This window comes from Carcharodon carcharias, chromosome 14 (assembly GCF_017639515.1).
Source record: "Carcharodon carcharias isolate sCarCar2 chromosome 14, sCarCar2.pri, whole genome shotgun sequence".
In the NCBI taxonomy this organism is placed as follows: Eukaryota; Metazoa; Chordata; class Chondrichthyes; order Lamniformes; family Lamnidae; genus Carcharodon; species Carcharodon carcharias.
Genome location: NC_054480.1, coordinates 99,180,524 through 99,192,835, shown reverse-complemented (window position 1 = coordinate 99,192,835; position 12,312 = coordinate 99,180,524). Strand labels below are relative to the sequence as shown.

Genomic DNA, 12,312 nt, shown 5'->3' with positions numbered 1-12,312 from the left:
AGATGGTTGTGGTTGTTGAAGGTCAAACATCTCAATCTCAGGGCATCATTGCAGGAGTTCCTCAGGGTGGTGTCCTTGGCCCAACCATCTTCAGCTGCTTCATCAATGGCCCTCCCTCCATCATAAGGTCAGAAGTGGGGATGTTCACTGATGATTGCACAATGTTCAGCATCATTCGTGACTCCTCAGATACTGAAGCAGTCCGTGCCCATATGCAGCAAGTCCTGGGCAACATTCAGGCTTGGACTGCTAAGTGGCAAGAGTCATTCGTGCCACACAAGTGTCAGGCAATGACCAGCTCTAACAAGAGAGAATCTAACCACCTCCCCTTGACATTCAATTGCATTACCATCGCCGAATCCCCCACTATCAACAACCTGGGGGGTACCATTGAACATAAATACTATGGCTACAAAAGCAGATCAGCGGCTGGGAGTTCTGTAGTGAGAAACTCACCTCCTGACTCCCCAAAGCCCAACCGCCATCTACAAGGCACAAGTCAGGAGTGTGATGGAATATTCTCCACTTGCCTGGATGAGTGCAGGTCCAGCAACACTCAAGGTCGACACCATCCAGGACAAAGCAGTCCGCTTGACTGGCACCCCATCCAGCACCTCCAACATCCACTCCCTCCACTACCAATGCACAGTGGCAGCATCCACAAGATGCATTGCAGCAACTCACCAAGGCTCCTTCGACAGAATCTTCAAACCACTAGAAGAACAAGGGCAGCAGATGCATGGGAACACCAGCACCTACAAGTATCCTACAAGTCATAGACCATCATGTCTTGGAACTATATCACTGTCACTTCACCGTCATTGGGTCAAAATTCTGGAATTCCCTCCCAAACAGCACTGTGGGCTTGGCTAGACCACATGCTCAGCAGAATTTAAGAAGGTGGATCATCGCGGCCTTCGCAAGGTCAACTAGAGATGGGTAATAAAAATGTTGGCCTAGCCAGCAATGCCCACGTACTGTGAAAGAATAATAAAAAAGTACCAGGACACAGAGATCCCTCTTTACTGCAGAATTCTGCAATCCCTCTCCATTTATATAATACTTATTTTTTCTATTCTTTCTGCCAAAGTGGACAAGTTCACTTTTACTCACATTATACTCCAACTGCCAAATTTTTGCCCACTCACTTAACCTGTCTATATCCCTTTGCAGACACCTTATGTCCTCTTCACAACCTACTGTCCTACTTATTTTTCCCTCCTACCTGTCTCTTTCTGTGATATGTTTATTTTCCTGGGAATTTTTATAATAATTGCAAATTAGATCAAATAGATTCTTAGACATCTAACTGTTGAACACAACAGCACATCAAATCTCTGCAGCAAAATTTTAAAAACTCGCCACACAGAAAAATATACAGTTCATAAAATATGGAATTTTATTACTATTAATTTTGCTTCAATCTCTGCCTCCCAATCTGCTCCCCAGTTTTTTTTTCAGCTTATTCTCTTATTTCTTTCCATTGCGTTTTCACCTCCTACATTCCTTTCTACCACACATCTTCCTTCTTATCCTTGCTTCTCCAATTCCCTTAATTCAAAACTTATCTGCATCCCATGCACTAAAGCATCTGCACAATACGACTTAATTGATCTGTTTGTTTGCCCTTACGGAATAATTCAGCCCACAGAAACATTACTTTCACAACTTAAACACTTTGCACAAAGAAAATAATCGTCTAAACCAAACACTACAGAGCTCCAAGTGCACAACTTACCCAGCTTTCTGCACTCTCTGTTTTGCTAACTGCATTAAAGCTGCTGGGTTCACTTGTTTACAGTGTAACAGTAGAACAACACTTATTTGGTGCCCTTGACACAGAAAATCCTTCAGAAGCTTCATAGAACAGGGGACATAAATTGCAATATAAAAGGGGATTAAAAAAGACAGAGACATGGCCAAAAGCTTGGATTTGGTGACTGTTCTAAAATGGGGCCGATGGGGTGGAGGGAAGCGGGTAGGGTATGTCAATGAAGATCAGAAATGACAGTCTGATTGATGAGCAAGGCCTAAGCTGGGGCAAAATATAAGGGCTGGGTTGCGGGGGCAAGGGTTTTGGAAAGTAGTGGGTGTGGGCTGTTGGCATGGAGGCTAGAGGAGAAAGTGAGGCTAGACAAAAATATAGGGAAGGATTTCAGCTCCCAAGGCAGAGAAAAACCCAATCAATGCTGTGGGGCCAGTGTTGTATCTTTTATTGAATTACAAGCCAGTCACTCCAGAGCACAAAAATCATACACATCTCCATAAAATCACTGGGTTGTATTTCTTTTACAGATCACATTGACTATATGTTACATAATCAAATTCTGCCACATAACACACAAAACTTACAATATCACACACACAAAATAAAGTCCTACACTGTTCCATACTATTTAACTATTAAAATATCTGCATACTTAATATCTACATGGTAATAAATGAGCTCCAAAGCTGAGGCATTGACTTAAGAGACAGATTGTTTTAGTTTAAAATGAAATTCTGCTCCAGTATCAATATAAATAGGGATGTTAGGCAATGGAGAGCACCCGCCATTTATGAGATCACTAACACAGAATCAAAGGACTAGAGCAGAGAACTGTCAAAATACACACCCTGAGCATTGCCAAAGACACCAGGCAACAATCTGGTTTGGGGGGGATGGTGGTGGTAGTAAGAGAGAGATCGGGACGGAGGGAAAAACAAAGCATGAACCAGGAATTGAAATACAATTGCTTTATTGTTACTCATTGAATCATTTTGTTCTTTATCCAAATACCAAAGTGTTAAATGAATATGTTTCGTAATTAACCTCTGCCTTATCAGATTACTAGCAGGCAGATTTTATAATCTGCTATATTTTTCAAAAAGGGTTCCCACTGGTGATCTTGTCTATAGTAATAATATACTGTATTCACACCTGTTGCTTTATCTAGAAGTGTAGGGTGTTGAGTGAAAGCCACCAGAGACCCAGATGAATGGTCTTGTGCCTGAGTGACAGTCAAGTTCCTTGATATCAACCCTTTAGTCAATAAGACTTCAAAAGCTGATAAAAAAGAGTAACAGGGAGATACAGACACAAGTCAGCAAACAGATGCCTAAAACCATAAGCTAGTTCCCATTCTTCCTCCAGGATGAATGCACCCCAAGGACCAACCTCTATGTCAAATCATGGCAAAGTTATTCCACAAAGCTGTAACTGACATAATCCTGACCATCAGCTTAAAACAGAGACAGTAGTGCCAGAGGATGGTGAAAGATTTTCTGGGTTGTCCATGAATTAAACTTTCAGATGTCAAACAAAATCTTTAAGGATACAAAGTCAATTTGTTAATTTCTACACAGAGCAAAGCTATGGGGTTGAGGGGGAAAGAAAGCTGGTTCTTCCTGCCCCCATCAATTTAGGAATCTGAACATGAAATCAATGGTTCTTTCAAAAATGCATTTCTTCTGTAAATTTGTAAAGGCGTGGATGATTTCTTAATCCTCCCTTTAAAAATCCAACTGAGAAAGAGGGAGACACAGAAAGGCGGAAGTACAGGGAACAGCAACAAATATATACAGTTCTCACCTGATTAATTTCATCCTGGGTAGATTTCAGTGATTTGATGATAGTCTCGAGTTGGGCTTTACCAGCCTCAATACTCTGTTCTAATTGCGATTCCTCCTGTTGCAGTTTATTCAGCTCTGCCTTGGCTTTGTTTAGCTCCTCTTCCTGGGATTGCATGTCTGACTCCTGATTTGCAATCTGCGTCTTCAGTGATGAAATCTGTGGCACACAAATTCAATAGGATTAAATCACACAACACCAGCAATGTAACAATTGTCAAGAAATCCTGAAAAAATACAGTACACACTATGCATCGTTCAAACACAGCATTCAAAGATCTCATTATGTCTGAGGCTTAGTCACATCACATGTAATGCCTATTGGCTTCAAAAAAATGATGCACTATTTTCTGGACAATAGAAGCTGCAGTTACAGTACATCAAATGGAGCTTATATAATTATGATTCGCCCCCATGCATTAGTCACTAAAAACACCTTGAACACAAAATCAGCTAAGACAGGCTTACTTGATTAAAACACAGCAATATGCAAAAGATGTTGTGAGGGGCTCAAAGGATACAAAATATTCAACGATTTGAATAATTTGCAGGACACAGACAGACACACACACAGATACTCTCCCAGATCTCCCATGGCATTTTTCCTGGGGATTCAGATAATATAGCTGTTTTGAATTCCACATACAGCATATGTATGGACCATTGTTTTGTGATGACCGAATAGGTCAAATTTGCTTTTATTTCATGGAAATCAATTTGTGTTAAGCTTTAGGAATTGTATTCAGCAATTCTGCCATGCCACCCCACAAATCATAAATCAGCAACCAACCTTCTAATCAGTCTCCCCTTTTGGCCTGAGTCAATTTATCTCAGCCTTTCCTGAAGTTGTTTTATGTTGTTAAACCTTACCTCGAAAAAGGTTCTAAAGTCCATGCTCCCACTTGTTGTGAAATTATTTGAAACAGTAAACTCAATTATTGTTACAGCTTGAAAAGTCAAGTTGCAAGAACTGCTTGAAAGTATTATAGTGATCCGTGCCAAGAAATTCTCCACAGAGCACATGCTCAAATTGTGGCACACTACAAACTGGATGCACAAGTGGAGTTGATAATGCTCTCCAACTCAGCATGATTGCTCTCTGAATGAGCTAAAACATAACCACCTGGATTTTGCTGTAATGACTGCAAAATTGTTTGCATTCGTGGTCATATTCCTCTGACAACAGCTTGTGGAGTATGCACATGCGCAATTAAATGTGGAAATGCAGAAGTTATCAGTGATTCTATGCCTCTCCCTAGGGTGCACTACTTGAAATGCACCCCAAATTAGAAATCACTGAATTTACGAGAACAACTTCTTCCACATTATTAATCTCGCTGTAAGACATTTGGAAAAAGTTGCACCTTGTTGAATGAGGTATAACTTGTTTTTTATTGGCACACTAAGTTCTTAATTACTACTGAAAAACCTATCTGGCCTTGAAAAACTAATTTTATATTTGTGGAATGTCAAATTTCTCCATGATAAAATAATTTCACATTTTAACCTCCTACCTTAATCCATATGTAGGTCCCAATCATTTGTTTTGCTCTTTGTAACACTTAATTAAAAGTAATGGGTCATCAGTGCATTTTACTTCCCGGTTTACTGTTTGTGAATATATTTCTGTGTGGTTGGCTGCTTACCTTGTACGAGGACATTGCTGTTGACTAGATGCCTGGAAATCCCCTTGACTTGGTACCAGATTCAAACCAACATCAGGAATGGGGAAATCCACAGCACAGAGATTGCTAGATCTTCTTGAAAAGCTTTCGTTGAGGTCAGCAACAAGAGCTATTGCTTCACCGCTGACAGCAAAGTCCAAACGAAAGACTTTGAACACTCTTAAAAGCGAGAGTATTTTTGCACATTGATAATAATTGAGTTCGGATTTGTTCTGGCCTTTCAAAAAGATTTAAGCACTTTTTTCTGTTTAATTTTCATCACTGCTTAAAGATCTGGTCGTGAAGATTTTATGAATATGAAATTTGCGTCAATCACAAAATATAATGCTAGCAGTGAGAGACAGTAAACACACAATATATATTAACAAGTGGTTGTCTGTGGTGCTGCTCATGGAAAGGTAGATCTGCAATTTATAAGAAGAGTGCTCAGGCATTTAGCCTGAGCTGATGGAGGTATGAAGCAATGAAGGTGGATATTGAGAGAGCTATGAAGGACAGTAGAAGCAGGGAATTAGAAAATAGTCTTCATTTGATAGGAGTGCTATGAATTTACCAAGAAGCAGCAGGGCACATGGAAGTATTTGGAAGTCAAAAAGTATCAAATCAATGAAAATAAAGTCATGAATTTTGCTCACTGGTCATAGTTGAAGCTGTTTTAAGAATATGACATCTGACTTAATCAGCGGCAAGAAATTTCTATATAAACAGGACCTTGGAATTTGGCAAAAAGTGTGATGTGATGATGGGAGAAGCACAGAGTTTTAAGAAATTCTACATGCTAGTGGATTTCCTGTACTCACATTGGCCCAAATCTTCCGAAATGGACGCTGAAGCTCATCAGAACCCTGAGGAAGTCCAGACCACATGCACATCTGTGGTACTTACACGAGAAGTTTCAACTTCCCATTGCCAGTTTTACCCCATCTAGACTGCTCTGCGATTCCAACGGCAGTGGGATCAGATGGCCATAGTCACAAAGACTTGGGCTATTTTGCCCTATACTTACCCTGATGTTTACACAGATTTACTTCAAGCTTTTCATCGCAGGTATAAAGCCAGCGTAACGCTAAGTAAATTGGTTGAAGTGCCAAAATACCAGCACCCCAACCAATGTTCAACACCTGCCACTAACCAACCTACCCCTCCACCCTCTGTTAGCAATGTTCAGCCCCCATCCTGGCAACGTTCAGCCCACCAGCCCTCCCACACCCCCTCTCCCAACTCACCTTCCGGAATCCTTGGCCCTTGTCTGGCCAACGTTGGAACAGTCAGCATTGTTGTGAGGTGCAGGGGAAGAGATAGGGTGAGCACTGTCAGGTGTGGAAGGGTGCGCGCATTGTCGGGGGTGAGGGAGGGTCAAAACTGTTGGGCTTGAATATTGTTGGGGTTGATAAAGGGGGGCAGAGTATCATTCAGGTGAGGGCAGTGAGCATTGTGGGGTGTGAGCTGGGCAAAGCATGTTGGCACTACCTGTGAGGGAGGGTTGTGCAGTGTTGGCATTGACAACTCAATTTAAAACAATGTTATAACAATGTTTGAACAATGTTCAAAACAAGACCTTAAGGGGCATGTCTTCAGTTCTTGAAGAGAAAAGGGGGTGAAGTTGTGCTGGAGTTACAAATCCCTGCTGGAGTAGGCATCAAAGGTTGCAAAAGCTCTAGCATAAAATGATAAGCGGGCAGTTTAAATCGGAGTCAGAGTCTGACAAACTGTCTCCGAAGCTGGCCAGAACATCCAGGCCATTAAGTCAGACAACTGCCCTTTATAAAAGCAGGAACATTATTAAATGTAATTCACGATAAATTATTCTGCTCGCAAGGTCAACTTGTGCCCCCAAATGTCACATAAACATAAGAAATAGGAGTAGGCCATATGGCCACCTACACCTGCTCTGCCATTTAGTAAGATCATGGTCAAACTTCTACATCTAATGCCACTTTCTTGCCAATCCCAGATCCCCTAATTCCCAAACATCTGGTGATTTTAGTCTTGAATATACTCACAGACTGAACATTCACAGTTCTGAGGTAGAGAATCTAAAAATTCATAACCCTCTAAGCGAAGAAATTTCTCATATCAGTAACTGGTTGGCTTACACCTTATCCTGACACTGGGGTCCCCAAGTACCAAACTCTTCAAATAAGAAAAGTAGTCTCTCAGCATCTATCCTGTCACCCTTAAAGAATTTTGTAAGTTCCAATTATATCACCTCTCATTCTTCTAAATACCAGAGTATAGGCCCATTCTGCTTAATCGCTCTTTATAGGACAACCCCCTCATCCCAGGAATCAGTCTAGTGAACCGTCATTGCACCTCCCTCTAAAACAATCCTTCCTTAGGCAAGAAGGCTAAAATTGTATACAATAGTCCAGGTATAGTCTCACCAAAGCCTTATATAATTTCAATAAGACTTAATTAATCTTATACTCCAAAGCCCTTGCAATAAAGATTAACACGTCATTTCTTCTTCTAATTGTTTGCTGCACCTGCATGTTTCAAAGTATAACCGTTGATTAAACATAGTTTATTCAGAATGTAATTGCTTATTAGCTGTGGGTCAGAAGCCTGATTTTAGCTGATTTTCAGATACATTGTCAATATCAACTGGAAGGCTGCAGATATTCTGACTCTGGTGTTTTCTGTTCCTAGAGAATTCGGAGTGTGACAATATTAGTGCAACATGCACGACAGCAGAAAGGTAAAGGATTCAATGGGCTATCTGGATACAAGAATAAATTGCAGGTTGTACTCGCCATGACAAGCAGGCAGCACATGATACCTTCATTAAAAGGTATTCATGGGAAGAGTAGGAACAGGGGTCTCACTAAGACCTGCATTATTATGAGCAAGTCTTGCAGTGGACTATGGCACAAACAGGTAACTGTAGCACAAGGCAACATTGGGCAACTGCAATAACTATTACAGACTACTGTGCAGACAAGCTAATGCTCACAATCTAGTGAGTCTACACTAGAATAAGGGGCAGGAAGTTGATTAATATCAAGAACAAACAGAAATGGGCCATCCATCTCCTATTGTATATGCTCTTGAACAGCTGGGTATGCTGTGTTTTTCTAAAGGAAAGTTCCTTTCAATATGTTAAAAAAGACAATATATAAAATGTTAAATGTAATACAGTCTGTTAGAACAGCATTATTGACCCCTGGGAACTCAGCTCAAATTAAGCTTAATATTGCACCGGTGAACAGAATTAAACTGAATTGAGTTTGGAGTAGATTCAAGTGGGCATGAGCATACGCCAGACAACAGAAATCAGCCAATCTCTCATGGTGGACATTGTGTTGTGAAACAAGGGATGCGCACTCTTCTCAAGTTATTTGTAAAGGCAGAAATTTGGACAACAGTGAGCTTCACCCTCCGGCTCACTCTGTCTGTGTGTGTTTGGCACTGACTAAATGGCAAAATTTGAAAATATTCCATTTTCTCAGCCCTGACATTCTTCAACCCAGTAAGAACAAAATTTACAATAAGAAAAACAGATGAGTAAGAATTCTGTGCACAGTCTGGGTCAGTCCATGACATTCCAAAGCAACCAGTAACTTTGATTATACTCCACCATCTTGCAATAGAGTCAAAAAAATTAATATAAAGAGAATGTTCAACACTACAGGGAAAATTCTTCAAACAAGCTGAAATATGTGCACATATTTTTTGGAATCATGTAAAAAAAAATGCAATACTCCAAAGGTTTATCTGGGAACACAGCCACAGCACTGAGAGTTAATGGTTGACATTTAGAAAAACATTTGTGCGAGGGAGTGGTCTGCCTCGTGGGGAAAGACAAACTGGCTGACAGGCAGGCACTGAACAGCACTGATGGTGGCCATGTAGAAATCGGTGCTGACCTGGACCACCCTACCCCATCTTTACAGCTCACACAAGCTGCCTATGAAGACAGAGGCCAGATGGGAATGATACTTTGAAACTAAATTACAAACCTGATGATTTATTGGAACATCATTTCTGGCATGCTCAGTGATAACGTGCAGCCGCACTGAACTGGAAGGAAGGATGCAGGGGCAAGTTGTTTTCTGTAGAGTGTATGGTAATTCTATACAACTGAACAGCTGGCTGGAGGAATTACTTTGCTATAACACTCTCTAGGGATTCAGACAATAACATAAACCACACAACTGGACCTTGAGCGGCTTACACAGTCATTGGAACCAGACTCATGATGCAATGCTGATAACTCCCAAGCAACTTTTTCTTTCCATTCTTATTTTCTCTCTTCCCATCTTAAAACAATATAGAATCAGTTTGGGTGGAGCTAAGAAACTGCAAGGGGCAGCAAACATTGGTGGGTGTTGTTTATTAGCCACCAAACAGTAGTGGTAATGTAGGGCACAACGTAAGTCAGGAAATTAGAGGTGCACGTAACAAGGGTCATACGCTAATCATGGGGACTTCAATTTACACATAATCTGGGTAAGTTAGCACTGATACAGTGGAAGACGAATTCCTTGAATGTATACAAAATGATTTTCTAGAATAGTTTGTTGAGGAACCAACTAGGGATGCCCTATTGCAGATTTAGTATTGTGCAATGAGAAAGGCAAATTAATAATCTCTTTGTAAAGGAGCCTTTAGGGAAGAATAACTATTTAATAAAACAATTTTACATTAAGTTTATAAGAGATATAGTTCAATTAAAGAATGGGGTCTTAAATCTAAACAAAGGAAATTACACAGGTATGAAGGGCAAGCTGGCTGTGGTAGATTGGGAAGCTACATTAAAAGGTATGATGGTAGATAGGCAATAGCTAGCACGTAAAGAATTAATTCATAGTTTGCAACAAATGTACATACTTTTGAGGCACAAAAGCCCAACAGGAAAAATGATAACCATGACTAACAGGAGATGTTAAAAAGGTTGTACTGGATAAAAAGAAGTATATAAAGTTACCAAAATAAAGTAGTAAGCCCGAGGATTAGGAGTTTTTTAGGATTCAGCAAAGGACGACCAAGAAACTGATAAAGAGAAAATAGAATAGGAAAGTAAACTAGCCAGAAACATACAAATGGAATGTAAAAGCTTCTGTAGGTATTTAAAAAGGAAAAGGTTGGCAAAGACAAATGTGGGTCTACCAAAGGCAAGGACAGGAGAATTTATAATGGGAAATAAGGAAATGGCAGAGAGAGTAAAGAAATATTGTATGTGTCTGTCTTGACGGGAGAAGGTACAAAAAACCTCCCACAAATACTAGAGAACCAAGGGACTAGCAAGAATGAGGAACTGAAGGAAATTAGTATTATTAGCTGCAGAAATTAACGAGACCAAAAATTGACAAATCCCCTGGACCTGATGATCTACATACCAGAGTGTTGAAAGACGTGGCTGTAAAGGTAGTGGATGCATTGGTGGTCATCTTCCAAAATCCTACAGGTTCTGGAAAGATTCTTGCAGGTTAGAAGGTGGCAAATGTAACCCCACTATTTAAGAAAGGAAAGGAGGGAGGGAGAAAATGGAGAACTGCAGACCTGTTAGCCTGACATCAGTGGTAGGAAACATGCTGGAATCAATCATAAAGGATGTGATAATTGAACACGTTAAATAATGGTATGATTGTGCAAAGTCAAATAGATTTTTAAAAGGAAGATCATGTTTGGCAAAACATGGTAGGAGTTTTTTGAGGATGTAACTAGCAGAATTGATAAGGGGGGTTATTATTGGTGTATTTGGATTTTCAGAAGGCTTTTAATAAGATGTTAGTAAGCAAAATTAGAGCACATAGGATTGGGGATAATATATTGGCACAGATTTAGAATTAGTTAAGGGACAGAAAACAAAGAGCAGGAATAAATGGGTCATTCTCAGGTTAGCAGGCTGGGACTATTGGGGTACTGCAAGGATCAGTGCTTGGGCCCCAGCTATTCACAATTTATATCAATGATTTGAATGTGGGGGCCAAATGTGATATTTTCAAGTTTGCTGATGACACAAAACTAGGTGAGAATGTTAGTTGTCAGGAGGATACAAAGAGCTTTCAAGGGGATTTAGACAAGATAAGTGAGTGGGAAAGAACATGGCAGATGGAACTTAATGAGTAACATGTGAAGTTATCCATTTTGGTAGAAAAAACAGAAAGACTATTTTTAAATGATGAGAGACTTGGAAGTGTTGAAGTCCAAAACAATCTGGGTGTCCTTGTTCATGACTCACTGAAAGCTAGCAATCAGGAACGTAAATGGCCTTTATTGTAAGAGGATTTGAGTACAGAAGTAAAGATGTCTTGCTGTAATTGTATTGCGCCTTGGTGAGACTGCACCTGGAGTATTGCGCGAAGTTTTGGTCTCCTTACCTAAGGGAGGATATTCTTGCCATAGAGGGAGTGCAACAAGGTTCACCAGTCTGTTTCCTGGTATGGCGGGATTGCCCTACAGGAGAGACTGAGGAGACCGGGACTGTATTCTCTCAAGTTTAGAAGAATGAGAGGTGAGCTTATGGCTCAGTTTTCCAAATTAGAAAGTGTGCTCACCAACTGAGCTTTTGGGGGGGGGGGGCAGATCCACCCTTAGCCTTATTTCCAATCTATGGCGTTCAAATTTGTATCTTTAGTCACCAATTTATTCACACTGTTACATTTGCTAAGCCACTCTACATCATATGACAATAAAAGGAGTTTTACATATCTAGAGCTCAATCACAAGGATTTTATGTGGGAAAAAAAAACTTTTACTAAGTCTATCATAAACTTTAAATGACAATAATAATGTTCAAACTAAAAAATCTGAACATGGCAAATCATAGAGGGAAATGCTGGCAATGGGGAAGGCTTTGTATTGAAGAGAAAGCGAAATTCAGAAGGGTTATAGATTCAAGGTTTCAACTTACGCTTAGGAGGCCAAATGACAATAATAAAGATCGATCCATTTAGCAAATTCTTAACCACCTATTATTCTGTTTATAAAAATAAATCAACCACTGATTTTCTGAATTATCACGTGTTTTACAGCCACAATACATCCTTGTAGCAGCTCCAACTGAAGCCAATAA

At 40.2% G+C, this 12,312-nt stretch overlaps 1 protein-coding gene across 12 annotated transcripts in view; it reads right to left on the bottom strand.

The window, feature by feature from the left end:
* Window positions 1–12,312, bottom strand: part of eps15l1a (epidermal growth factor receptor pathway substrate 15-like 1a) — a 375,872-nt gene that overhangs the window by 190,592 nt on the left and 172,968 nt on the right. For all 12 annotated transcript variants that reach the window (XR_005945120.1, XM_041204271.1, XM_041204267.1 and 9 more), the window contains one exon: window positions 3,572–3,769. Coding sequence is in view for 11 of the 12 variants with exons in the window: in XM_041204271.1 (XP_041060205.1) it covers window positions 3,572–3,769 (198 nt within the window). In the remaining variant the exon portion in view is untranslated. The remainder of the gene's footprint in view (window positions 1–3,571; window positions 3,770–12,312) is intronic.